This window comes from Pollicipes pollicipes, unplaced genomic scaffold, assembly GCF_011947565.3.
Source record: "Pollicipes pollicipes isolate AB1234 unplaced genomic scaffold, Ppol_2.1 Scaffold_7261;HRSCAF=8764_pilon_pilon_pilon, whole genome shotgun sequence".
In the NCBI taxonomy this organism is placed as follows: Eukaryota; Metazoa; Arthropoda; class Thecostraca; order Pollicipedomorpha; family Pollicipedidae; genus Pollicipes; species Pollicipes pollicipes.
Window position 1 is genome coordinate 59,851,785 of NW_023597054.1, and position 26,567 is coordinate 59,878,351.

Consider the following 26,567-nt stretch of genomic DNA (forward strand, 5'->3'; position numbering starts at 1 on the left):
AAAAGGCACTTCCGTCTCCGAACTCATGGGTAGAGCACAAGCCGCCGTGCCAGAAGCTGGTGGGGCTGCGGGGCCAGGCGCCCATGGGCACATCCTGCTGCGCATGACCGGGGTCGCAAGCAAGCCGCCGCTGTGCATGACCGGGTCACGAGCGAGTCACCGTTCACGGTGTTTCTGCTATCGCCACTCACCGGTACAGTATGCTCGGCATGGGCACTTCGAAGAACGTCTCCCTCAGCGGAAGGAACGGCAACAGGCCCACGTAAGCAGATAATACAATCTTGACAACACAGCTTGCTGAGCAGAGCAGCGGGATGCTCGGGTCCTGAAACAGGCAGGGTACCTCAATCAATGTCGGGGATTGCCTTTTGACTGGTCACCAAAACAAACTGCATCTAACCAAAATGAACCCATACCACAAAATTGGATGAGTCACGTCCAACGTGAACATTTCACCACCGATTGGATTATTGCCACCAATATGGACACTTTCACCACCGACTTAACGAAGTCGTTCATCTTAATGCTAATTTAGTCGCCAGATACACGAATAAAAAATCCAGAAAGAACATGATCTGCATTTAGGTGATGGAGGTGACCATTTGGGTCGTCCAATTAATTTTGTCCAGATTACCGACCCACGGATGCATGCTTGCAAGCACACACATGTTCGGACTCTCACAGAAGCGAGGGAGCGCTTACATATGACAAGCACGAGTGAATACGTTCATTGTGTTGTTCAGAGTGACTGAGATGATATCGTCAGCAAACGTAGCTGTGCTCGTAATGAAAACAACGAAATATATGACGATAGAGGTACGGGTGCAGGTACCTTCGCACATATGCCGTACAAAGGCATTTCGACGACACCCTGTGCCTTTCGCCAGTGGCCGTGCCTCAGCACGTTAGTCGTCGTCAGTCGTCGAACGTCAGTTCGAGCTGCAGCGTCCGCGTGCCGTGGGTCACCTGTTTGTAGCACTTGCTGGTGACGGTGGCGGAGCGGTTTCCCCAAACGGTCAGCCGCTGCCGTCCGAACTCAGACACCATCTGGCCGACGGACGCGATCAGCCGGTCGCTGTCCACCTTGATGTCGACGTTGATGGGCGTGTCGGGGAAGCGCTGGAACACGTGTCGCAGCAGCGGCATGCGCCGGTCCGGCCAACCCGAGGCGTCGAACACCCGACCTGGCAGGCGGGGTCAGGCAGCCGGGTCACAGGGGCTGCCGGTCCGGCGAGCGGCTGCACCACCCGGCCCCGGTACACCTTCGTGTAGTGGTGAGGTCTTCGGCCGCCACACGGCTTGGATCTGCGCGCGAAATATCCATCGAAAGTTATTGGCTCGTCGCGGCCTTTTTACGGGCCGATGTCATCCCCAATGCATTCGCTGTTAATCGCCGGACGGCCATGCCGGCGGCATCAATGCTGTGGCGTGCGTATCGCCTAAAGAATGCATCGTACCGACCACCATAACCACCCTCATCCCCCCTCCCCATCAGAGTCCCCTGCACCACCCCAATCCAGCAGCTGGCGCTGGCGTCCCGTGGCCCGCGACCTGGAGGTGCGCCGCAGGGCCGCCGCCGCCCTTGGCCGGCCGCCAGCGGTGCGGTCCTCCGCCCCACGCCGCCGGCGTCCGCTCACCGGGCACGAAGTCGAGCGGCAGCTGGTGCAGCAGCGGCGGCAGCTCGTCGTAGTCCAGCTCGGGGAAGGTGACGCCCGGCCGGCCGGCGCGCCGCAGGTCCGAGTCGTGCGCCACCACCACCCGGCCGTCTCGCGTCAGCTGACAGTCCAGCTCCAGCATGTCCGTGCCGCACTCCTTCACCGCGCTGCCAGCCGAAAGCGGCGCGTGCACTTATGTCAGAAGGGCGGCGGGGCATCATCTGATAATCGGGGTGGTGTTATTCTCATGTGTTTGCGGTCACTATCTGGTCCATTGCTCTGCGTCCGTTTGCAGTAATTCGGTGATTGTCATGGTGTCGTAATGAGTGCACATCGCACACGAGACCTCGACATACTGCATACGGCGGTGGAACAGCCTGAGCTTATGGAAGGCGTTATGGAAGGCCCGTCGCTGCAGACATCGGGCGCAGCATAACCCGAGTACATAATGACATTCCATGACATGCTTGTACTTTCCATGGCTTGCTTGCAACTAAATAACAGAATGGATAGTACACTTACTATTCAAACGCAGTCAACGTGTTTTCTGTGCGTTCCCCCGCACCTGGAAAATAAGGCAGACATAAGGCTTTTGCAACCACTCCACAAACAGAAATAGTAAGCCCCAGCCACTAGATGCACCAAGTGTGCCAGCAGTAAGCACACCTCAAACACAGTGAAGCACACCTTACTCAAGGCACATCATCTGTCCTGAAGCATTAGAAAGCATGCATCACTAAGGACTTCCCTGTCACCATCTGGTTTTGTTGTTTGTACCCTTTTACTCTGAACTAAAGGCACACAATCCCCATCAAATTTTGTCTTGTGCCTCCAAAACCACTGGGATCTACATCCCTGGTGCACTCGACCTAAACAATTCAGCTTCCTGCCACGTCACATGGTGAGCTAAACCCAGTCTCCCACCCTGGGCTGAGCCCTGAGCTGAACCCTGCCGGTGAGTAAAAGAAGCTCGCGAAAAATATGACGGCGCCCGACATCACGTTTTTGGCAGTTTGGCAGCATGCAAATATCTTCACTTTCAAAATATTCAACTAAACATTCAGAGTCCATAGTAGCGCAGGGCAGTTCCATCGCCTTGCTTGATTATGCCTAACCAACTAACCATGGAAGTTAACTAAGCATGACAGAAGCAAAAGCTGCGGAACATGTACTGGGCTACTCATCCCCACCTTTGCTTTTTTGTCTTAATGCACTTCCGGAGCACTGCAGACACCAGACCCGGTCCTAGGATCCTATAAACGTGGAAGTTTATGGGATTCTAAATCTATACTTGGGATCCAGTTACATGTCTGATATACACAGGTACATGATGCTTAAAAAATACTCATAGCAGTCTTACCTCCCCTATGGCTGATGTGTTGACACATAAAAGCTGGCTGTTTTTTCTTGTGCAGTAGACCAGGGAAAAAGAGCAACACCATAGAGCATGCTGCATATGAGACCATTACTCCTGCTATTATCTCTGAGATCATGATGCATAGTATTGCTTCCACCTGAAAGCAATGAACCCAGTCATTTCCAGTCAGAATCCTGCAACAGGATGTAAGAACATTTCTAATATTATGTTCTGATGATAGAAATCTATAAAAAATTGAATATGGTGTATCCTATGAGATTTGGCCAGATAGCAACTAATGCCACTGGTGACATGGACGCATGGTATGTGCGGTCTGACCTGCTCATTCATAGAATATTTTAACCATTTCACTTCACCTTCATGTGTGCAATGGCTTTCTGCCAGGGTGAATAACTATCTGCTAGTATGAATAATTGTTTGTACTGGATTCTATTGAAACCATATGCATAACAGATTAATGAGGATGTTCAGCTCTTCCAATCAATTCTGTAAGGGAGACCTTAAAGGGCACTGGCCAGACCAGTGTCATGGTATAGTCATCTCTCCACTGAGCCCTGGTTGCCTCTGAATATCCACAAACATAGTTTTGATGAACAATTTTCAGCATTTGCAGCACTGAAGTCAATTAAGTTCTAAAACATTTCATTCAATGGTGATTTGATTACTATAATTTGATGACTGTGATTTGATGCTGAATCAAGCTTGATGACTTGATTTGGTGCTGAATCAAACTTAATGACTTGATTTGATGATGCTGACAATGTCTATGAAAGTTTGGAAATGTGTCATCTTTTGCTTAACTAAGGCCATCTAAGGCAGATCATTGCATGGATGCCAGACTATTGCATCCTCTTTTCACGGTCTCTCAGTCAGAACAGAATTAATATAGGCTCTGTTCCACAAGCAGCAAGCTCCCAAAGTAGGTGCAAAGTACATGATAGTAAATGCAAAGAATGTGCTCTCAACTCCTCTTCCTCCTCTGATATCTGCTCATTGATTGGTCTGCAGGTCTTCAGCAACACATATGTCAGCTCTTCTAAGACTCAAGATCATATCTATTCTCAACAATCAAAACACATGCTTAGTTAGATGTGTGGGTACTGTAACAAGAGGCCCAGGTTTGAGTCATTACACCTGTAAGCTTAGAAGTTATTTTTCTGGTTTAGAAAAATCAAGTAGATGGATATACATTTTCAATGGACCCAGAACCATTGATCTTAAAAAGAACATTCAGTTTGACAGATCATGAAGTGTTAAGTATTATGGAACAAGGGTGTGGCTTCCTTTTCATTTCAGGCAGCTCCTGCCCTGCATCCCCAGCTTTGAATAAAAATGAGCAAAATCCATGGAGAAACTTACTTTCCAAAATAGAAACAGGGGTACATTACATAGTTTTCACTGTTCACACCCACCATAATTCAAACTCATTTTGCAAACCTATACTGACCTTCCATAGGCTGATTCCCTGATAACAAAGTGTATTCATTAGCCATGAGATTTGCTGGTGAAGCAATGAATGCCAAGCTTGATCATGGCACCTTTAAATATTAGGTCATAAATGTATGATTGTTGGACAACAGGGTAGAAAATAGAGAATCCTAATACAGCCCTGGGGTAAATGCTCCACATTATAAAAGTTATGGCATGCATTACTAAAAGCAAGAAAAATAGTTGGAACTATAACAAAGTTAAGTATTAAAATAACACCAATTAAGCAAACATAATGAACATTTCATGTTGTTTATTGTCATGTCACATGTTGAGTATCTGTGGCAATCTAAGTTTGGTTTCCAGCCATGTGTTTCAGGTTATGCTCTCCCAACCACTGCAAACTCCTGCATGTTTTGTGTGAGTGTAACTGCACATGATTTGCTCAGACCGGTATTCTTCAAGTACTTCACCTTTTTTAGAAGAAGAAAAATCTGCACCGCGAGCGTTTTACGCGCAGTGCGGCACGGGCTCAACCAGCTCGCGTTAGCAGGATTGCCCAACTTTGAAATCATACAATCCAAACGACATCTTTAGCACCAAAAATAAGGAGCAGGCAATTAACATTACACACTACGTCGTTTCGACCACTGCTACTCACAATGCTCGCATGATTGCCTATCATCTTCAAGAAATAACCATCTGATAATACAATAATTTCGGCCACAAACAGGTCAAATGATTTTTAATACGCAGACAGCCGACGATTTATAGCATGTACTAAAAGGGCAACATAAGCACCAAATTACGTACATTCGAGCAATTAAGAAAAGTATCCCAGTTCTTCACATTCGTGTCTCGAATTGATATTTCCAAACAGACAGCACAGAGAAAAACCCAACAATGTCGGCGGAACTGAAGCATTTCCAGCAGTCTTAAAAAACGGACCAAGCCACGGGAACCAAACACCGAAGCCAAGCCAACGTTTTCGGTGCGGTACATTGACGTCTATTAGCGCAGTGCATCTCATACACGAGTCCGGATAATGTGATTCACACTTATTAGGACCAAACACATCGTGACGACATTGTCGCTTAAACTACAACACTTGGATTCAATTAATATGACTACTCCGTTTGCCGTGACATGCTGCCATCATGTCGTGCAGAGGGACTGTCGTAGCACCCTCTTAAAGTAGTGCACCTCTTGCACAATTCCAACGAGCAAGGCTTGAAATCGCTCTGACATCCAGAGACATACTCTGCCGAGATATTATGCCAACAGCCACCCTAAGGAAACGGATCAAGCCCCGGGAAAGAAGACTGAAGCAAGGCCAGCGTTTCGGTACGGTACATATACGTCTATTAGCGCAGTGCACCTTACAGACGAGTCCGGATCATGCGATTCACACTTACTAGGACCAAACACATCTTGCTGACGATGTCGGTGGATATGCCAGACCACGGTCCGATGAATAAGACTCATGCATTGCCGTCAGATGTTGCCATCATTGGCGGACGGACTGCAGTAACACCCTCTTCAAGTAGTACACCTCTGGTATAATGCCAATTGGCGGGACCTAAAAACCGCTCTGGCATCCAAAGACATTCTCTACCGAGATAATATGCCAATAAAAATCCTAAGGATACGGACCAAGCCTTGGAACCGAAGACTGAAGCTAGGCCAGCGTTTTCGGTACGGCACATATGCGTCTATTAGCGCAGTGCACCTCATGCACGAGTCCGGATCAGGCGATTCACACTTATGGAAATTAAACACATCGTGCTGACAATGACGGTGGAACTGCGAGACTTCGGTCCGATGAATAAGACTGATGCATTGCCGTGAGATGCTGCCATCATGTGCGGACAGGCTGTAGTAGTACCCTCTTAAAGTAGTACACCTCTTGTATAATTCCGATTGGCGAGACCTAAAAACCACTCTGAAAGGCAAAGACACACCCCGCCGAGATAACATCCCGACACGAACCCTGAGGAACAAAGCCAAGCCCCGGGAACCGAGGACCGAAACAAAGGCAACGGTTTAGGTACGGTACATATACGTTTAGTCGTGCGGTGCACCTGAAACAAGAGCCCTTACAACGCGATTCACACTAAGTAGAAATAAACACATTGTGCCGACAATGTCGGCTGAGCTGCAATGGTTTGATTCAATGAATAAGACTCATGCACTGTCGTGGGATGTCACCATCATGTGCGGACAGACTGTAGTAGCACCTTCTTAAAGTAGTGCGCCTCTTGCATAATTCGTTGGCGAGACCTAAGACGGCTTTGTCATCCAAAGACACACTGTACCGAAATAACGTGTCAACAGCAATTCTAAGAGAACGGACCAAGCCCCGGAAACCGAAGACCGAAGCGAGGCCAACGTTTTCGGTACGGTACATATATATTTATAAGCGCAGCGTACCTTATACCATCGTCAGCAAGATGTGTTTAGTCCTAATAAGTGTGAATCGCATGATCCGGACTCGTGTGTGAGGTGCACTACGCTAACAGACGTATATGTACCGTACCGAAAACGCTGGCCCTGCTTCAGTCTTCGTTTCCCAGGGCTTGGTCCGTTTGCTTAGCGTGGCTGTTGGCATATTATCTCGGCAGAGTACGTCTTTGGATGTCAGAGTGGTTTCTAGGTCTCGCCAATTGGAATTATACAAGAGGTGTACTACTTGAAGAGGGTGCTACTGCAGTCCGTCCGCCAATGATGGCAACGTCTGACGGCAATGCATGAGTCTTATCCATCGGACCGAAGTCTTGCATATCCACCGACATCATCAGCAAGATGTGTTTGGTCCTAATAAGTGTGAATCGCATGATCCGGACTCGTGTATGAGGTGCACTACGCTAACAGACGTATATGTACCGTACCGAAAACGCTGGCCTTGCTTCAGTCTTCGTTTCCCGGGGCTTGGTCCGTTTTCTTAGGGTGGCTGTTGGCATATCATCTCGGCAGAGTATGTCTCTGGATGTCAGAGCGATTTCGGGCCTTGCTCACTGGAATTGTACAAGAGGTGCACTACTTTAAGAGGGTGCTACGACAGTCCCTCTGCACGACATGATGGCGGCATCTCACGGCAATGCATGAGTCTTATTCATCGGACCGACGTCTTGCATTTCCATCGACATTGTCAGCACGACGTGTTTAGTTCTAATAAGTGTGAATCGCATTGTCCGGACTCGTGTGTGAGGTGCACTACGCTAACAGACGTATATGTACCGTACCAAAAACGCTGGCCTTGCTTCAGCCTTCGTTTCCCTGGGCTTGGTCCGTTTCCTTAGGGTGGCTGTTGGCATATTATCTCGGCAGAGTACGTCTTTGGATGTCAGAGCGGTTTCTAGGTCTCGCCAATTGGAATTATACAAGAGGTGTACTACTTGAAGAGTGTGCTACTGCGGTCCGTCCGCCAATGACGGCAAAATCCGACGATAATGCATGAGTCTCATTCATCGGACCAAAGTCTTTCATATCCACCGACATCGTCAGCAATATGTGTTTAGTCCTAATAAGTGTGAATCGCATGATCCGGACTCGCGTGAGGTGCACTACGCTAACAGACGTATATGTACCGTGCCGAAAACGCTGGCCTTGCTTCAGTCTTCGTTTCCCGGGGCTTGGTCCGTTTGCTTAGCGTGGCTGTTGGCATATTATCTCGGCAGAGAACGTCTTTGGATGTCAGAGTGGTTTTTAGGTCTCGCCAATTGGAATTATACAAGAGGTGTACTACTTGAAGAGGGTGCTACTGCAGTCCGTCCGCCAATGATGGCAACATCTGACGGCAATGCATGAGTCTTATTCATCGGACCGTGGTCTGGCATATCCACCGACATCGTCAGCAAGATGTGTTTGGTCCTAATAAGTGTGAATCGCATGATCCGGACTCGTGTATAAGGTGCACTACGCTAATAGACGTATATGTACCGTACCGAAAACGCTGGCCTTGCTTCAGTCCTCATTTCCCGGGGCGTGATCCGTTTCCGTAGGGTGGCTGTTGGCATAATATCTCGGCAGAGTATGTCTCTTGATGTCAGAGCGATTTCAAGCCTTGCTCGTTGGAATTGTGCAAGAGGTGCACTACTTTAAGAGGGTGCTACGACAGTCCCTCTGCACGACATGATTGCAGCATCTCACGGCAATGCATGAGTCTTATTCATCGGACCGAAGTCTTGCAGTTCCGTCGACATTGTCAGCACGACGTGTTCAGTTCTAAAGGTGTGAATTGCACTATCCGGACTCGTGTGTGAGGTGCACTACGCTAACAGACGTATATGTACCGTACCGAAAGCGCTGGCCTTGCTTCAGTCTTCGTTTCCCGAGGCTTGATCCGTTTCCTTAGGGTGGCTGTTGGCATATGATCTCGGCAGAGTATGTCTCTGGATGTCAGAGCGATTTCAAGCCTTGCTCGTTGGAATTGTACAGGAGGTGCACTACTTTAAGAGGGTACTACGACAGTCCCTCTGCACATGATTGCAGCATGTCACGGCAACGGAGTAGTCATATTAATTGAACCCAAGTGTTGTAGGTTAAGCGACAATGTCGTCACGATGTGTTTGGTCCTAATAAGTGTGAATCACATTATCCGGACTCGTGTATGAGATGCACTGCGCTAATAGACGTCAATGTACCGCACCGAAAACGTTGGCTTGGCTTCGGTGTTTGGTTCCCGTGGCTTGATCCGTTTTTTAAGAATGCTGGAAATGCTTCATTTCCGCCGACATTGTTGGGTTTTTCTCTGTGCTGTCTGTTTGGAAACATCAACTCGAGACACGAATGTGAAGAACTGGGATAATTTCTTGATTGCTCGAATGTACGTAATTTGGTGCTTATGTTGCCCTTTTAGTACATGCTATAAATCGTCGGCTGTCTGCGTGTTAAAAATCATATGACCTGTTTGTGGCCGAAATTATTATATTATCAGATGGTTATTTCTTGAAGATGATAGGCAATCATGCGAGCATTGTGAGTAGCAGTGGTCGAAACGACGTAGTGAATGGTGTTAATTGCCTGCTCATTACTTTTGGTGCTAAAGATGTCGTTTGGATTGTATGATTTCAAAGTCGGGCAATCCTGCTAACGCGAGCTGGTTGAGCCCGTGCCGCACTGCGCGTAAAACGCTCGCGGTGGAGATTTTTCTTCTTCTAAAAAAGGTGAAGTACTTGAAGAAAACCCTCAGACCTAGATGCCATGGAACCTTAGATGTACTACTACCCATACCCCTGGGGTATGGGCAGTAGTGCATGGGCAGTATGGTACAGTACAATGCTCAGGACAATGCTTTGGGCAGTATGATGCTCAGGACACTGCTTTGGGCAGTATGAAGCTCAGGACAATGCTTTGGGCAGTACGATGCTCAGGACACTCTTCTCCCTTTTCCTATAAATGGAGCTGGCAGTGTTTCAAAAGCATTAAATAAATCCATCACCCCAATGTTCTGTATTTGTTGAGTGATGCTACCCACTAGGCTGTATCATAGGCGCCGGCTTCACACCAATCCTAGGGAAGTGGGTACCTAAAAGCCCTCACGAGAGAGTACGAGACGAAACATTGAGGGAATTCGAGGGAAAAGTACCTGTACAGGTATCATACGTGGGATACGTGCCACAGAACGCAAATAATTAACAACTCCCCACCCCCACACCCCACTGACACTCACCGGCCCTCCCAGCCGCGTCACGGTGACAACCGATCCAAACAGACCAACCCAACGCCAAGAGGGAGGTAAAACCGTCCGCTGATTCTCACTTCATCTTCGCTTAGCATCAGCGTGACGTCACTGGTGTCTAGACTTCAATAGGCGGCTCAGCGGAAGATGCATACGACCAGCGAGCTGATTGCGTAGAGTTTTACGGCAGACATGATGTTATGCTGGGAAAGCCTGTGCATCAAACCATTGAAAAGCAATGGCCCGAAAAATGAAGACGTACACACGAGACTTTTCGCCCCAGAATGGACGGAAGGCTGTGTTCGTACCGATAACAAGCAAACTGTTGGTGATATACGCATATGACCAAGGAACCGACTGCGTAAAATTTAGTGATGAGTATGATGATGTACGTGGCAGCTTTTAACACCAAGCCATTGCAATGCACTTGATCTTGCACGTCGTCGCACCCCGTGGTTGTGCCGTCACCGGTGGTGCGAGTAAGTGGCGAACGTGACGAGTCTGTTGTCTGCTGCAGATAATTTTGTTGCGCTGGATGCGCCAGATGCACCGTGCTAGGTCAGTGCCTAACCACTTTCCACTGTGCTCGGTGTGTACCTGTCCACGTGGCCGGCCAAGCTTGGTCGGTCGTCTTGCTTGGTGTCTGGCCGTACCTGCCTGCATTCCGGCGTGCTCGGTCTGCCTGTCCTCGATACCGGCTGTGCTCGGTCCGCACCTGTGTGCAGGACCGACAGTTCTTGGTCTCTCTCTCTCTCTCTCTCTCTCTCTCTCTCTCTCTACGTCTCTCCTGTCTCTACTCTCTCTCTCTCTCTTCTCCTCTCTCCTCTCTCTCTCTGCTCTCTCTCTCTTCTCTCTCTCTCTCTCTCCTCTCCGTCTCTCTTCGTCTCTCTATTCTCTCTCTCTCTCTCTATCTCTCTCTCTCTCTCTCTCTATCTCTCTCTCTTCTCTCTCTCTCTCTCTCTCTCTCTCTTGTTTGGTCTTACAACCTGTACCAAAATTGCTTTCAGGGAGTATTCCGCCACTGGCTCGTTGGACTTGCAGAAGCCAACTGCAGAGTATTTCGCCAAGTGATATGGTTCGTGTTTTCTGCATCATTGCCAATCAAACACAATTGCCATTTGCTATGTAACTTCTTATTCCTGAAACTTATCAAAGCAATACATTGAAGCGGTTGAACGCTATGGTTTTATGGTTAACGTTATGGTTATGGTGAGTAAGTAAGAGTAAAATGCAATTGTTTCTAAAATCAAACCACTTAACCCCGCCTCAAATATGCAAAGAAGAACTATTAAAAAATCAGTGAGGTGGTGACATAATTCCCCTTCAGCTCTTCACTGGGGGCAAAAATGTGCCCCGTAGTGTTGTATTCAAGGGGCCCGAGTACCGGAAAGAAGTCAGGGGCTTCATTAGCGCTGAATAGAGTGGGTCAAAATTAGTTCAAAACGCACAGGGTCATCCCATCTTTCCCTGATAGCGTTCAAATTTTACGGAATCGACTAGCGAAACAAATGCCACCAAAATATTTGAGCCTGCGCGTCGAATGCCGATGGTGTAGTGGTTCATACGCCTATGTTAACCACTGCGCGTCCGGGAAACCTCAGGTTTGGGGTTCGATTCCCCTCAAAGCCCTCCGTTTCCGCCAGGGTAAGAGGCTGGCGGCGCCACATAGCCCCAGCAGCTGAGTGCGTCATGAAGCCCCAATGACACAGCCATAATCTCGGGAAGCAAGGACAGTGATGGTTTGGATCGCCGTTTTCGTGAAGCCGAGCGTCGCTGGACACTGCAAGCAACGCCCGAGGGCGGGCGCTGAGCGTGCAACAATGACCAAAGGAAAATAATTTTCCTTAATGTTTTTTTATTCTCAAAATTAATTCGTACAGTTCAAGGATTACACTACGCGAATATTCTTTTAAGACTTTGATGATGTCCTTCGGACAGATTAGCAGTTACAGCAAGCAACACGACAAATGCAAATTTTGCCTTCACTCTTGAGTTTCACAACCAGGTTCCAGCACCACTTCGCAGTGCTGTAATGACCAATACGTTGTTTCCACCAATCTAAAAACACATGGGTGATATGTATTCCGAAATATCCACTCACGGGGTCGACGCTGCACGGCCCAAGGAGACTGCACCGCCTGGTGTCGAGTTTTTTTTAGATACGCGAGCACCAAAGCTTAAAACTACGTTACTTAATTTGCAACACATGAAGTTATTACTAAATGTTGAAAGTATCCAGACAAACATGGCTTCGCTATGTTAACACAGCTTGCTGAGCCATTTTTGTCTCTTATCTACGTTCGTGGAATGCTTGCTTTTTCTGTGCAACTCAGATAAAAATTTGACAAAGTTCTGAGTTTTTTGGTTTAAAAAAAGTTTACTGGACTACTCTAAAATGAAGGGCGCCGGCGATTTACTTCATGCAGTCATTTAACTCGTGGCTTTGTCAGATTGTTTACCATTTATTTAAAGCAGAATTGATCTCGCGGTAGCATCTGGCCTATATTTCAGTTGCAGGAGATAAAAATGTGTTATATATATATATATATATATATATATATATATATATATATGTATATATGCCAAAAAACATGTCCTAAAAACAAAGGGGTCATGCTCGGCGAATTCCTTTTTGGGGGGCCTTTTTCCATCAGGGGGCCCTTTTGTCAACCCTGTTCCTCCCCCATACCAGAGCTCTAGCTGCGCCCCTGGTCCACTGCGTCGCCCAGGGGCCTGCAGTGCCTAGGGAGGGGGGGGGGGAAGGGGGTGCGGGGAAGGATCCCAATTCGGCCATGGGGATATTTGTTGAACAGGGACGGGAACGGCACCCCGAATGTCAGGCCGCCTCTTTCGTTGGTCTTCGCCCTCCGATACTGACAATGGAAGGTCATATCAGATCTTACGAGGAGAGACCCCAATGGAACAATGGAAGAACCTTGCGTCAGTCAGGCTCCCCAGTACTAAACGTGAGGCCTGATCCCATTTCAGGCAGAGGCCCAAACTTGAGTATCTGTGCCAGTTATCGGACCTATTGCGGCGCGGAGGGATCTTCTTGCCTCTGACACGGGCACCCACACTGTGTCGCCAGAATGGCAGACGGCAGGTACCTTGCGCTAGAACGAAATCATCCTTTACGCTTGGCCGGGAACGATAATGTGCTCCCTAGTATTCTACCCACGGGGCTTGTGGATTCTTGCCCTTTGGACCAAAATTAGATCGATTATGAAAAAGTCGGCCCATGTTTGCTTGAGGACAGGGGTGTCTGAAAGTCTGCGGGAGGTAGGCGAAACATGATCTCACACCCCCTATCCTCTCTCAGTATTTCTCCACACCGGATTTCGGCTTCGTCATTCTCAAACTAATTAGAAGTTATTATTTCTCCACGTCGGATTTCGGCTCCATCATTCTCAAACTAAGTAGAAAGGATGACTTGTTTCGATAGAATTTATATGATCAACGGTAACACATTCCTTAAAAAAACGCTGCGCAAGACAAGGGACCTGCTCAAAATTTTGAGGGGGCAAAAACATTCTCTTGCCCACCTACCTGCCAGTAGGGGTGGAAGCAACTGCTTATCTGCCCCCTCCCTCCCCCCCCCCCCCCCCGCTGCGCCGCCCCTGCTCCTGCTTCTCTGCCTCCTACGTATTCAAGGCCATACTCTCATCGGCAGTGCATCGTGCCCGTATCGCTCTCGACCCACCCCAGTCTTGCAGTTACACAGGCGATACGGGGCACACGGTCTGTGCGGGGTGACGGCGGCACCATGGCAGGTCAGTGTCACTGATATCCTGTACAAGTAAGGTCCTGTGTGACTGAGATCCGTTCGTTTATCCGTCCACGATTCCGTCTATCGTGGCAATTGTGTAACTGACCGCAGGAGCTGAAGGCGCAGTCTAGGTCTTAGATTTTCGTGTTGCAGCGCGTTATTTCACAAGCACCATGGCTGTGATCTAAAACATCGTATTATTTTGACGGACTCTAACAGTTTCATTTTGTCTGGGCTGCAATGACTTATTTTTGTGTAAACTGCATGCATGTGGTTGTGATAAAAAGCCCTGAACATATGTGCCGACGCATTCCACTGTAGCAAAGTCACGTCACCACTGGCTCTTGTTTGGCTGCATGCGATTCAAGAAACCCGTCTCTATAGGACGGATGAAACCAAAAGGAATTCTAAGAGATGGCTCTAAAAGAGCATTGGCGACCAAAAGGATATACAACGAGCAGTTAGACCTTGCTGCGCGATACCCACCATGCGGAATGTCTCAGAATAGAAAGGTAAAAATCCGAACAATGTGTTACAATTTCCATGGGGAACGGCCCTAGTTGGCCAATCGACAATATTGCACAGGTGCCTGGGGCCTGCATTTCCGTGGAAATTCAGTGCTGTTCAAAGTTCACGTTATGAGGATCACGCACTGAGCTCGGTCGAGATGTCGCCTGGCATGAGGGCCTCTACAAGGCCAGCTGAATGTGCTTGTTTATCTGGACGATAATGTCGATCTAGAACAATGGCGGATCTGGGATTTCGTAAAGGGTGGGGGGGGGGGGGGGGTTCCTGCAATTTTGTGGCACTCCCTAGAGTTTGGGGCCCCCTCCAAAAAAGTGCTCGTATTCTGGTCATTAGATTTTGAGAACGTTACTATGTTTTGACGATAGGCAAAGCATAGCTTTAGTAGCGCTTCGCAAATGTGAATAGTCACTGCACTTACCGCTGATTGGGCTGAGCTTGTAACGTCTGTTCTTCTGAGGCGCGGAGCAACGTGATTTCAAGGTAACTTTCCATGTACGGACGTACATCATGCACATCATGCATACCACGTAATGCATACCACATACCATGCATCACAGAAAAAAGTTGAAGTTAATAATACGCCTCGTAGTAATACGAGGCTTAATTTCAACTTTACTTAACGATGTGCAGTGTCTCTCCCGCCTCTACCGTCCCCAGACTGACCTGTGCTGATATTTCAGGCATTGAGCTCCGGTTTATGTCACCACCGCTGACACGTTCGATGTGCATTACTTTGCATGCCTTACACTCACAAGTTATAGCCAAAATCCATTTTATCCGAAACGATGTGCCAGCCCTAGCTTTCCTCCACACTCTGGACGCCCCTGATTCATGGTACCAGGTCTGCCCTATCTGTCCATAATAGTGCTGTTTAATTTAGAGCAGAAATAAATGCACATTACAAAAATAAAATATAAACCAATATGACGCCTCGTCCGGCGGGGATGAGCGAGGCGATAGCCAATATGAAAGATGTCAGTCGCTGTTTTGTAGATAATGCCGAAACTTGACAAGAATAGTTTGGCATTATGAAAAAATGTGACAATGTCAATAAGCACAGCATTACAAACCGGGCAAACCGAGCATTCAATGCCAACGAAAAAATCATACACCTGACCACGGAAAAAAACGCCAGAGCTTTTGGCAGCCATAAGTGCGAAGCATGTGCGACAAAAGGTGTAATCCGAGAAAGCGAAAACCATCTTGGCCAAGTAATCTGACATGCACTGGATGAGTGACGAAGAGAGCACACCCCTTGCGCACCCCGTATGCAAAGGAAAGCGCGCTCAGCTGCATTATGTGCAAAATTGGGCAACAGAAGAGACTTTTGCTGTCACATATGCGGGATATTTTAACAAGAATATTCTCATCGAACTGGTGGACGGTTTCAAGCGGCTCAGACCAACTGGCTCTACCCGTTTGGGGATAGAGGGCCAAACCCCTCACGTGTGCGGACGAGTGGCAGACCGTGTTGCAGAGGTGGGAATCACGCTCCTGTGCGTGCTGTGGATTGCGACGCGCAAACGGCGCTGATTTGAGAAAGGATAAAATCATCCGACAGTATCCGGCACGTCAGTTTGTGAGGAAGCGGGTCACGTTAAGAAGGAACTCATCGCTGCACTATACTGGACATCGTTGCGGTGGCCATCGCCACTCTGCATGGGCTTTTTGACCCGGATGATCCAACGTTTGTTCTCCGAAACGTAGTTGTCTTCCACGATGTTGCAAGAATCCGTTCTGTTTTGAGCTCCTTTGCGGTTCCAAAATTTAATATTACTTTTCCGGTTTCCGACTCGACCGTTCCCTGAACTGAACCGGCCGAGGACCATCTGCGACTGACTTCGTCTCTGACCTACACAACAGTACACGACGCGGTGGCGATGTGGTGGTCCTCCCATTCTGCTTACGCTTGCTCCTTATGACTGCGAATTATATTGCCAACATTGTACCTCGTCCAGTAAAACAGAACAACAGCAGCACGACAGCCAACATACAGAGTGCTCTCTCATGTGTTTTGTACCTACGCTTTTGGGGAACAATCATAGTTCCATTTTAAGTAAGCATTTGCAGCCTTTAAAGTATTGATTCATGTCAGGCGGCTCTTTATTTTTTTATTGTTCGTGCTTTTTAGTGAAAGCGTGTGCCGCGTGCACGTGTGTCACATGTGTCCACGTTGATGCGTGTTTATTCATGTGACAACCGATTTCCCTTTTCCCGCAGGACACGAAAATGATGCACCGCCAGACGGCGCGGTGTTCTGTTATACTGAGGGGGAGGAGCTCGAAATAACCCCAGCTATGAAGGAAAGCTATCTCAAGAATGGCTTCGTTCTGATCAGGTAGGTCACCTCCGCAGGATGTCAAGTCACCTACCGGGCCACATCTGCAGCGTAATTTGGAGGGCAGGGAAATCCGTAGTCTGTAAATCTTGCCGAATTTTATTGGCGCTTTAATTCATCACCAAAATTATTTGTTATTGTGCTGCAGGATCAAGATAAGTGGAATGCAGTGAGGAGTATATTTAGTAGGAGAAACAAAGCGAATGGCGGTGAGGCTGCTCGACGTCATGATTAAATCTACTTCCGCATTTATGGGCGCCTTTGAGGTGCTTAGCAAGAGGCGATAGAATTCAGGGACGTAGCCAGAGAGACGGGCGCCCCACCCTGCTTAAACCCGCTTTCGCTAGCCAGTCGCATGAAGCCACATTCTAGGCCGCCCGCGCTCTTATGTCTACACTGTTCCCGTACAGGGACCTCTTCTCAGCCAAGGAGCTGGGGAAAATAAACTACGCGATCTCCGCCTGTCCGGATGTGGAGAGGAACTCGATCGGCCGCGAGGACGACGGGGGCAGAAAGAGCACCTTTGTGCTGTGGAACCACCCAGGAGATGACATCCTGGGCACCGTGGCACGCACCAGGAAGGTGGCCCGCACGGCGCAGGAGGTGCGGCAACCGGACAGCATGACGATGATGATGGGATCAGCGAAGCTGCCGTCAACGTGATGTCAGTTTCCGAGTCCTTTGCCGGCCGTATTTTGTAAGGGCGGCAAAACAGTTACATCATTGTGCAACTGCGTTGAATCAAATACGACAACCATATGCAACAGCATCTCTGTGTTTGGCGACACTGAAACACTTTCAAGCGTCCAGTTGCACAATGATTCATGTTTTATCGGGTTGCGTCAGGCTGTACTACTACTGGAACGGTCTAACCAGCGTGTCGAAAGCAAAGTAGGTGCAGAGTGTAAACCAGCACACACCATACATTCAACATATGTTGAAATTTCTTTGCGCACGTGGTTTTTGATTGGTAGTGCCGCCCTCCTCATGCCGCTACCGCTACTCTCCGGTTGCATTACTCCGTCGCGGCTTTCAACCGCCTGATTGATTAGTCATGTTTGGCCGCCACGTACGTCAATTGTTTGCTATCTGTTTCAAGAATTTCGATGAATCGCATTTGTATTCTTCAACGCCATCTTCAATCGTTTTCCCTTCACAGCTGATGGGAGGTGATGAAGTGTACCACTATCATACCAAGCTTATGATGAAGAAAGGGCGAGTTGGGGGTGCCCACATCTGGCACCAGGACTACGGGTAAGGACGCATGATTCGGCACGCACATCTGGCACCAGGCCTATGGGTGAGGATGCATGTTCTGGTGCCCACATCTGGTACAAGGACTATGGGTGAGGACGAGTATTCTGGGGCCCACATCTGGCACCAGAGCTATGGGTGGGTACACATGTCCTGGTACCTCCACCTGGTACCAGGCCTATTCGAGAGGACGCCCCCCTCATCCGAGTCAAAAGATACAGCCCACCAGCGCCGCACCCGAGGACACCGTTCGCCATGCCAATGACTCATATGCGGGATTAAAACATCCGGCCACTATTTTGTGATTCAAGCGTAGGTATACCCATTGTGTACCCACGCTCAATGGCCACTGTTTGCACTCGTCATTTGTAAGCCTTTATGCTTCACTCGTCGTTTTCACGTTCCTTATGTCACTTATGTTCGTGTTTAACGGAAACGTGGACAAAACGTATGCGTGTGATGTACTGACTGTCAATGTATTTGCTGCGACTAGTTTTACTGCGAATATTCACTGCATAGTAAGCTTTTCCTCCCTGCACCTATGCTTCTTACGATGGCAGTCACACGTACTCCCAAAAGTGACGCGTCTTATTTTAGGGTGAGCGCATCACGTCAGACTCACCGTATGCATGGGGTTTCGTGAAGTTAAAGTGGAACGTTGCCGTAACGTAATCGTAACGAACGTTACCGTGACGAACGAACGTAAAGTGCAGCGTTCAAGTGGAACGCACGTCACCGAGCGTTACACGCGAAGTGTCTGTAGCTTCTACTTTTCACCCAGTATTTCACGATGCATTTCAGATACTGGTACCGAAATGGCTGCATGTTTCCCGACATGAGCTCCGTGTTCATCGCTATAGACGATTGCAGCAAGGAAAACGGCTGTCTGCAGGTAGGGTACCCAACAACACAAGCACGTTTAAACTGCAGTGTTTGGAATTGATTTATATGCTGCCACAATGTCCGGACATGTGATTCTGGACCAGGTGAGTTCACTATTACTCCATCTTGTTCGGTCATTGACTGCCGGGTAACATCCGTCGATCATTTTCAGTCCCTCTGAGACGGGTAGTCTGTGCACAAATACCTCTGTCGGGGTGTAAATTTGCGTCCCAGAGCTGATCACAAGCAAAAAGTCACATGCCTCACACACCAACCGAAAACGTTTGACTTTGACAACTGATATCCATGCGCAGGCTTGGATCCCAGCAAGGGTCTGTCCCTAAACTGACACCATGTCCGAGGGAACTCTGCACACCACTGCGCTGTTTGCAAAGCTGTGCCTTAAGCTGTGTTGCGTGCCAGTTTCCTTCTTGTGCCAGCAGCAATGTTTGTATGTGTGCGAGGTAGAATGCTGGTCAAACCCATCGCTGACGAATCCCGTCTTTTTGGCAACAAAGTTGTCGCGCATGCTTGGAAATCGTGGCATTACATTTGTTGCAATAGCTTGCAGTGCTGCACTGCAGTGCACCGTGGCATTACACTGCAGTAGATTTGTTATTATTTAGGCAATTACTAGGTCATACAAAAACTGGTGATGGCTCAGTAGCAGTGAATGACTTCACCACACCATTTTATCTTAAATGCGTTCTTACAGTCCTTTTAACTTATCTCTGTGCCTGCAGGTGTTGCAGGGCTCACACCTGGCTGGCAGAATCGAGCACGGTACGGTCGGCGAGCAGGCTGGAGCAGACCTGGAGCGGGTGGACCACCTGGCCACCGTCTGCCCGCTGCGCTTCGTCCAGATGGCCGCCGGTGATGCTCTCTTCTTCCACTGCAACCTGCTGCACCGCTCCTTTAAGAACGACTCGGACTGGCGCCGCTTCGTGCTCATTCCAGCGTTCAACAAGCGCTCCAACAACCCGCTCTGGAAGCACCACCACCCCCAGTACACGCCACTGGACGTGGTGAGTGGGGCCAAAGGTGCGGTGTGGGATGGCGCTGGAAGGCGTGGAGGCGGTGGTCACCGAACAAGCACACAGGAGAGGGCCTTAACAAAAGTGGTTGGAATGCAGATGAAATTCGTGCTCACATCGCTTGCAAGCAACGCTTTGGTCGCATTGCTAGCTTGCTTAAATGCTTCGCGGATGCATTGCTCTCTCTCTCTCTCTCTCTCTCTCTCTCTCTCTCTCCTCTCCCTCTCTCTCTCTCTCTCTCTCTCTCTCTATCTCCTCTCTCTCTCTCTCCTCACTCTCTCCTCTCTCATCTCTCTCTCTCTCTCTATCTACTCTCTCTCTCTCGCTCTCTCTCTCTCTCTATCTCTCTCCTCTCTCTCTCCTCTCTCTCTCTCTCGTCTTCTTGTCTCTGTCTATTTGTATCTGTCTCTGTCTATTGTCTCTCTGTCTCTGTCTCTGTCTCTGTCTTCTGTCTCTGTCTCTTGTCTCTGTCTCTGTCTTCGTCTTTGTCTCTGTTCTCTGTCTCTGTCTCTGCTCTTGTCTCTGTCTATGTCTCTGTCTCTGTCTCTGTCTCTGTCTTGTCTCTGTCTCGTCTCTGTCTCTGTCTCTGTCTATGTCTCTGTCTCTGTCTCGTCTCTCTGTCTCTGTCTCTGTCTCTGTCTGTCTCTGTCTCTGTCTCTGTCTGTCTCTGTCTCTGTCTCGTCTCTGTCTTCTGATCTGTCTCTGTCTCTGTCTCTGTCTCTGTCTCTGTCTCTCTTGTCTTGTCTCTGTCTCTGTCTATGTCTATGTCTTGTCTGTCTCTGTCTCTGTCTCGTCTCTGTCTCTGTCTCTGTCTCTGTCTCTGTCTCTGTCTCTGTCTCTGTCTCTGTCTCTGTCTCGTCTCTGTCTCTGTCTCTGTCTCTGTCTCTGTCTCTGTCTCTGTATCTGTCTCTGTCTCTGTCTTGTCTCTGTCTCGTCTCTGTCTCTGTCTCGTCTGTGTCTCTGTCTCTGTCTCTGTCTCTGTCTATGTCTCTGTCTCTGTCTCTGCTCTGTCTGTCTCTGTCTCTGTCTCTGTCTCTGTCTCTGCTTCTCTGTCTCTGTCTCTGTCTCTGTCTCTGTCTCTGTCTCTGTCTCTGTCTCTGTCTCTCTCTCTCTCCTCTCTCTCTCTCTCTCTCTCTCTCTCTCTCTCTCTCTCTCTCTCTCTCTCTCTCTCTCTCTCTCTCTCTCTCTCTCTCTCTCTCTCTCTCTCTCTCTCTTCCCTCTCATTTTGCTCAAAGTTCAACACCCCTCTCTAAATGTTCTATCTCAACATAGTGAGGCTGTTGTTATTGACTAGCTTGTCTGTCTTGAGGCTGTGGGAAAGCTAATGCTGTTGTCTAAGTTCCAAGGTAAGGCGCGTCGCGTTTTGGGCGTCGAAAAAGCGGTGGCCGGCGTGAGAAAGAGAGGCATTCATTTACGCCCTCGCTGTATTTCAGGCTCCCAACGACGCGATTCTGAAGTGTGACCGGCTGACCAGTTCCTACGACAAATGGTTTATGCAGCCGGACGAAGACTCTTCGTTTGTGACGAAGGGTGCGGAGCTGAAACAGGACGCCGCAACGGCGTGATCTCGTGCTGGCTCGAGTCAGTCCAACTATAGCTGGTTGGGACTGACGCAGTCTGCGGCGAGCGACGCGGCATTCTGTTGATCCCTGGCGATTTCGGAACGTTCCCCGTTTGCTTGCGGCAGATGCGCATTCCTGTCGACCGGATGGGTTCCGTTAAGAGTAGTGTGTGCTACCATGAAGATCAGGTCCGTATTTGATCCGGCCATCATGTGAATGTGGACAGCAGTCTTCAAATGTAGAGATCGGCTACTCCCTGAACATTGCCACATCCCAATGCTGATGGTTAGTACCAATATATCACATCACCGGAACGCGATATTTTGCTGGTCCTGTGCGGATTGAAATACTTCAGTTTCCGTTGAATGCAAATTGTTCGAAAGAAATATATGTGCTGTGGTCTCAACCATGGGCTTAGATCAAATATAACGCTGAACCCCTGGGCTCGCCTCGGCTTATGTGTCGTGAGGTGGTGGTTTAATGAGGTGTGTGAGTGGCTGCTGAGTTGCAATGCAAATGTGCGTTTGTGTGATGAATGTGTGTGGTGTGCCGGTGTGTGGTGTGGGGTTATATGTATTGTATGTTGTGTTATGTTATGTTGTGTGTGTGTATGTCTGTGTGTGTGTGTGTTGTGGTGTGTGTGTGTGTGTGTGTGTGTGTGTGTGTGTGTGTGTGTGTGTGTGGTTGTGTGTGTGTGTGTTGTGTGTGTGTGTGTGTGCACAGCATCATTGGTCATTCAGCATGGTGAAATAATCGCTGTTCTTTCTACTTCTGACTTGTTTGAACGAGACTCGAGAGAAACATAATACCATGACCAAATGAAAACAAAATCCCAAAGCAGTTAGAATAGTTGACCATCCAAAGCGAGAATAATTCGGTGTTCAGTGTGCTTGATACCATTTTCAGACATACCACAACCTCTTGTAAAATTGCCAGCGGTAAGTCCCATCGTAATCTTATGAAAAAAGAAGATCAAGGTGAACAGGGGCACCGGATTTGCCATCGAGCCTGTCTCTCCACGCCGTGGTATACATCACCAATATCCTGAAAAAAGTGTAAGGAAACCTCGCCACATCTTCCACGCCACTTCAATGACTGTGCCGTGCTGCGGAGCTAAAGATCGGTCGCGGCGTTATCGACGCGCGCAGCTCGGTCCGGTGTAAGCCGGGCCCGTCTCCAGGCGACAACGAGCGGCGCCGCCTGCTGGGGACCAGCAGGCGGCGCCGCGATCTGTCGGGCGGCCAGCCAGCCCGCCCGACAGACCAGGCCGACCGTGTTATCGTGCTGTCACGCTAGCAGGCCCAGCCTCGCTCCCTTGACAGCCGGGCGCTCGCTGGGAGCGGTGCTCACATTGGTCCTCACGGGAAAGCGCGCCTCCCTGTTGCAGCACCTGTTGGCGGTGATGCTGACCCGCCCAACTCTGCTCCTGTTCGCTCTGCTGGTGCTGGAAGCGAATGCTGTTCGAGGTCAAACGGTTGCGAATGAAGGTTTATTTGCCAATCTTCTGGGATTCTGGCAAGAAGATGGACTCACGGAGTTTACCGAAAGTCACAGACTGATGAATCGAACCGAAGGCACCGTCATGACAGGGCTGGACATGTGTGAGTAAATGGCGAAGCACATAATGTTGTGATAGTCGTGATGTGGAGATATTTCTATTTCCTCGTTTATAGTGATGCATTCATGAAACCACACCACCCGTTGCTTCATGCCATCGAATACGCTGACGTGTGTAATTATTTGAGTCTACTAAAGTAGTTGTTTATGTCTATTTATGTCTACCGATCAGTGACTTAAAATATCTCTTGCACCAGTTCAGCATACAAGTGCACCTTATCGCTTTAAGTTCAGGCGCTTGAACGTGCTTTCGCACCATTGCAATGCAAATGAGAACTAGACAAAACAATTCACTTCACGACGTCCATCAAATAGATCTTAGTCGAATGTAAAAATGTTTTAAAATCATAGTGGTGATGAGCATGTTTGGTGAACGTAACACGATCATTGGTGAGGTCCTGGCAAATGCAATGCCTGCTTGCACCTGGACACGTCGTTTGCCATTGTTCAATTTTGTGAAATTTGCCCATTTGGTGACCTGGTCGAAAATAACGACAACATAACCATATGACGCAAGCTCCTAAATAACATCAGCGTATGGTAAGCTGCATCCTTACAAGCCGGGATAACATGACCAAAACAGATCAAACGTCAGATGATGATGATCAGACTCAACGATGCGAGACAAAACTCAACGGCATCATGCATTAACAAAATAAAACCAAACTGATCTATCAATATCAAATGTCTGTTAGCTACACGGTCGGCGACCATATTCTGAAGAACATAATGTTCGACGGCGGCATACCAAACAGCCAGGATGGCGAGATGGCTATCACCACTTCGTATAACAGCAGAAAGGCTACCAAACTCATTATGAAACAGATCCTCACGACCAAATTTACGACGTTGCGACCTTTTGAAACGTACGAAGATGGTTACAAATTGTGTTGCTACACCAGTGATTGAGAACTCCTAAAGCAACCAAACTGCGTTGGTGTCAAACTACGATCATCATACCCTCAAGTACGATCATCATACCCTCAAGTACGATCATCATACCCTCAAGTACGATCATCATACCCTCAAGTACGATCATCATACCCTCAAGTACGATCATCATACCCTCAAGTACGATCATCATACCCTCAAGTACGATCATCATACCCTCAAGTCGCTTGACGGTACAATTGGTTGATGGTGTTTCAAGAGAGCACATGATACAAGAAAACGGTCGGAATATGACCCAAGACGACCTCATAAGAAACATCGGCTTCATGATATCATCATCAAGCAGAAAGAAGCTTTAACACTCGCTCGGGTGGGGGGTCAAATTGACCCCCCCCCGAAGGTTTTTCCAGAATGGCTTCCGAACGGCGTGGTGTAGCCACGCCAAATTTTGCATAGCTGTAGACAGTTGAATAGTGGATCGTTTGACATACAAATTTAGATGTACCTTTTAAGGTCGCTGACTCATGGCAGGTCAAAGTTAGGCCATGGTTTCAGCGAAGGCATTTTCTAGGGAATCGTTCAATCTGATACAATAACGGAGTGTTTGACGAAGCCATACATCTCTGAGATGCTTTCTTAGGCACCACATATATTGAATGAGCAAATTACGTTGACCTAAGGTCAGTTATGAAGTTCAAGCCAAGGTAAAAAACCAACCTGATTTATTACTCCAGGGCGTGCTGTAGGGATAATTTGTGGTACTCATTTCGAATTTATTGACAACAGGAACCGCATTATACATATTCCATTGACTTCTTACATGTCAGAACAGGTCATTGACCTATGATGACCCGGGTCGACATTTTGTTTCAAGAGCATACTGCCTAGCGTAATCTTTGTCGCTTATTCAAACGCAAAACTCAGAACAGTCTTGTGTGATTTTGGTCACCATGACCTTCAAAAGGTCAAACAAGGTCACTGACCTTAAGTGGGCTTGTGACATCTTGCTTGCAAACAGTTGGCTATTTTCTGGGGCACTTAAGAGACCGGTCTGGAATTTGATTTTGTGTGACCTTGGTCATGACCGAAGGTCATGATCTAGGTCATGACCTTCATGATCATGACCTAGGAAGGTCATGATCAAACTTTGACCTAAGTAAGCCCACATACAGGTAAAAACATCCTGTAAATTTGGTGTCTCTAGCTTTCTTAGTTCCCGAGATCTCAGAGGGTCAAATTGACCCCTACCCGAGCGAAGGGCGCCTAGCCGGCCACGCGGGCGCGTGTTAAGATGCAGCAGGCAACGCGTCCCGTCGAGATAATACACCCCCTGCTGCATATATATACTAGTTATAGTTCTTTATGTAAAATGATATTGCCAGATGGTTTGAGCTTGTGCTGTAACCATTATGCCATTTTGTTGGACGCCTGGTGTGAATACGGACAAGGGGCATAGAAGGCAACTTTTGCGCTAAATGAGTCTTTGTCACTAAAGCTGAGGAGTCTTCTTGCATTTCACCTTCAAGCCCTTTTGTCCAAATATGTACGTTACGTTGTAAACAAGAAAGGTGGTTTGTTGGCTTTGACTTGGAAAGAAATGTGACAAATCTGGCGTATGCTTCGTCAATTACTCATCATCTGTATTCAGGCACAGGTAAAGTAATGCGTCTCGTTCGCAACGGGCATTGCGCCACCGGGGGCGCAGTGCTCCGTGAAACCATTAGGCCTGACAGACGAGAGATTATCACTTCTTTGCTTTATGAAGCAGCGCCGCACCAAGATAAGCATGGTTAGAGCATGCACTTATTATTTTGGTTATATTCCCGAGCAGTATAAGGCCTACATCGCAATCAGAATGCTATATCTACCATTACATGCTACTGAAAAGAAGCTACTTACAACTACGGTGGCGTGCATGCGATTTAGGTCAGGAGAGACCAAGCAGGCTTTAGACGGTCGTTGGAAGCCAAGGGAGTGCGCGCGCAAGATAGATAGAGATGTTTGATAGAGAGCTGTATCACCCCACCGCAAATTGACCAGATAATTCACCTCGGAACCAAACATGTGCCCGTGCCTTGTCCTTTTTATTTTTCATTCTTGGACTTTGGCTGGTCTTAAAAGTTTACCTGACCTGACCTCTGGTTCATAGACGTTGCCAAAGTTCTTAGGATTGGGGGCAAGCCGTCCCGCCGAAGACCCAACTTACTACTTAATTTTGGCTTTGGCTCGTATTTGAGCCTTTTTATAGGACACTCATACAAAACGTGACAATAAAAAACTTTGCTGAGCTTGTTCAAAAAAGCATGCTGCCTTCCACAAGCCGCTTCACTTTTCTGCGAGCCCAAAGTTCGGATCTGCATCACTCTCGGGGGTCCCATTTGGGCGTTTGGGAGTGAGGCCGAGATGTCCCGCTGCTCCCTTCCCCTTTCCCTTAAGGAATTAAACTGGCTACGGGGCTAATTACCACGCGAAATCCTTTACTTGTGTATCACTGCTAGTAAAAGCCGATTTGTCGACGACACTTTTTAATAGAGAACTTCACAATGTTGGGATA

General features: G+C 48.2%; 2 protein-coding genes across 2 annotated transcripts in view; one reads left to right on the forward strand and one right to left on the reverse strand.

Moving 5' to 3' along the window:
- Positions 1 to 10,145, reverse strand: part of LOC119111685 (lysophospholipase D GDPD1) — a 16,298-nt gene extending 6,153 nt beyond the window's left edge. The window contains exons 1-6 of the mRNA XM_037235491.1: positions 10,127 to 10,145; positions 3,016 to 3,169; positions 2,178 to 2,220; positions 1,638 to 1,822; positions 967 to 1,184; positions 192 to 325 (exon numbers count right to left, since the gene is read on the reverse strand). Coding sequence (XP_037091386.1) covers positions 192 to 325; positions 967 to 1,184; positions 1,638 to 1,822; positions 2,178 to 2,220; positions 3,016 to 3,121 — 686 coding nt within the window. The 5' untranslated portion in view covers positions 3,122 to 3,169; positions 10,127 to 10,145. The remainder of the gene's footprint in view (positions 1 to 191; positions 326 to 966; positions 1,185 to 1,637; positions 1,823 to 2,177; positions 2,221 to 3,015; positions 3,170 to 10,126) is intronic.
- Positions 10,146 to 13,804: 3,659 nt separating this feature from the next.
- Positions 13,805 to 21,891, forward strand: LOC119112561 (L-proline trans-4-hydroxylase). Its single transcript, XM_037236776.1, has 7 exons — positions 13,805 to 13,911; positions 16,656 to 16,773; positions 17,184 to 17,376; positions 17,933 to 18,027; positions 18,829 to 18,919; positions 19,653 to 19,934; positions 21,377 to 21,891. The coding sequence occupies exons 1-7, from the start codon at positions 13,905 to 13,907 to the stop codon at positions 21,506 to 21,508; spliced, it is 918 nt and encodes a 305-aa protein (XP_037092671.1). The 5' UTR covers positions 13,805 to 13,904; the 3' UTR covers positions 21,509 to 21,891.
- The last annotated feature ends 4,676 nt before the right edge of the window (positions 21,892 to 26,567 follow it).

Bases quoted from the DNA above. Each gene is read 5' to 3' on its own strand.
- LOC119112561 (XM_037236776.1), top strand. The intron at 17,377-17,932 runs GTGCGGCAACCG...TTCCCTTCACAG, and splicing joins TGGCCCGCACGGCGCAGGAG to CTGATGGGAGGTGATGAAGT. The intron at 18,028-18,828 runs GTAAGGACGCAT...GATGCATTTCAG, and splicing joins ATCTGGCACCAGGACTACGG to ATACTGGTACCGAAATGGCT.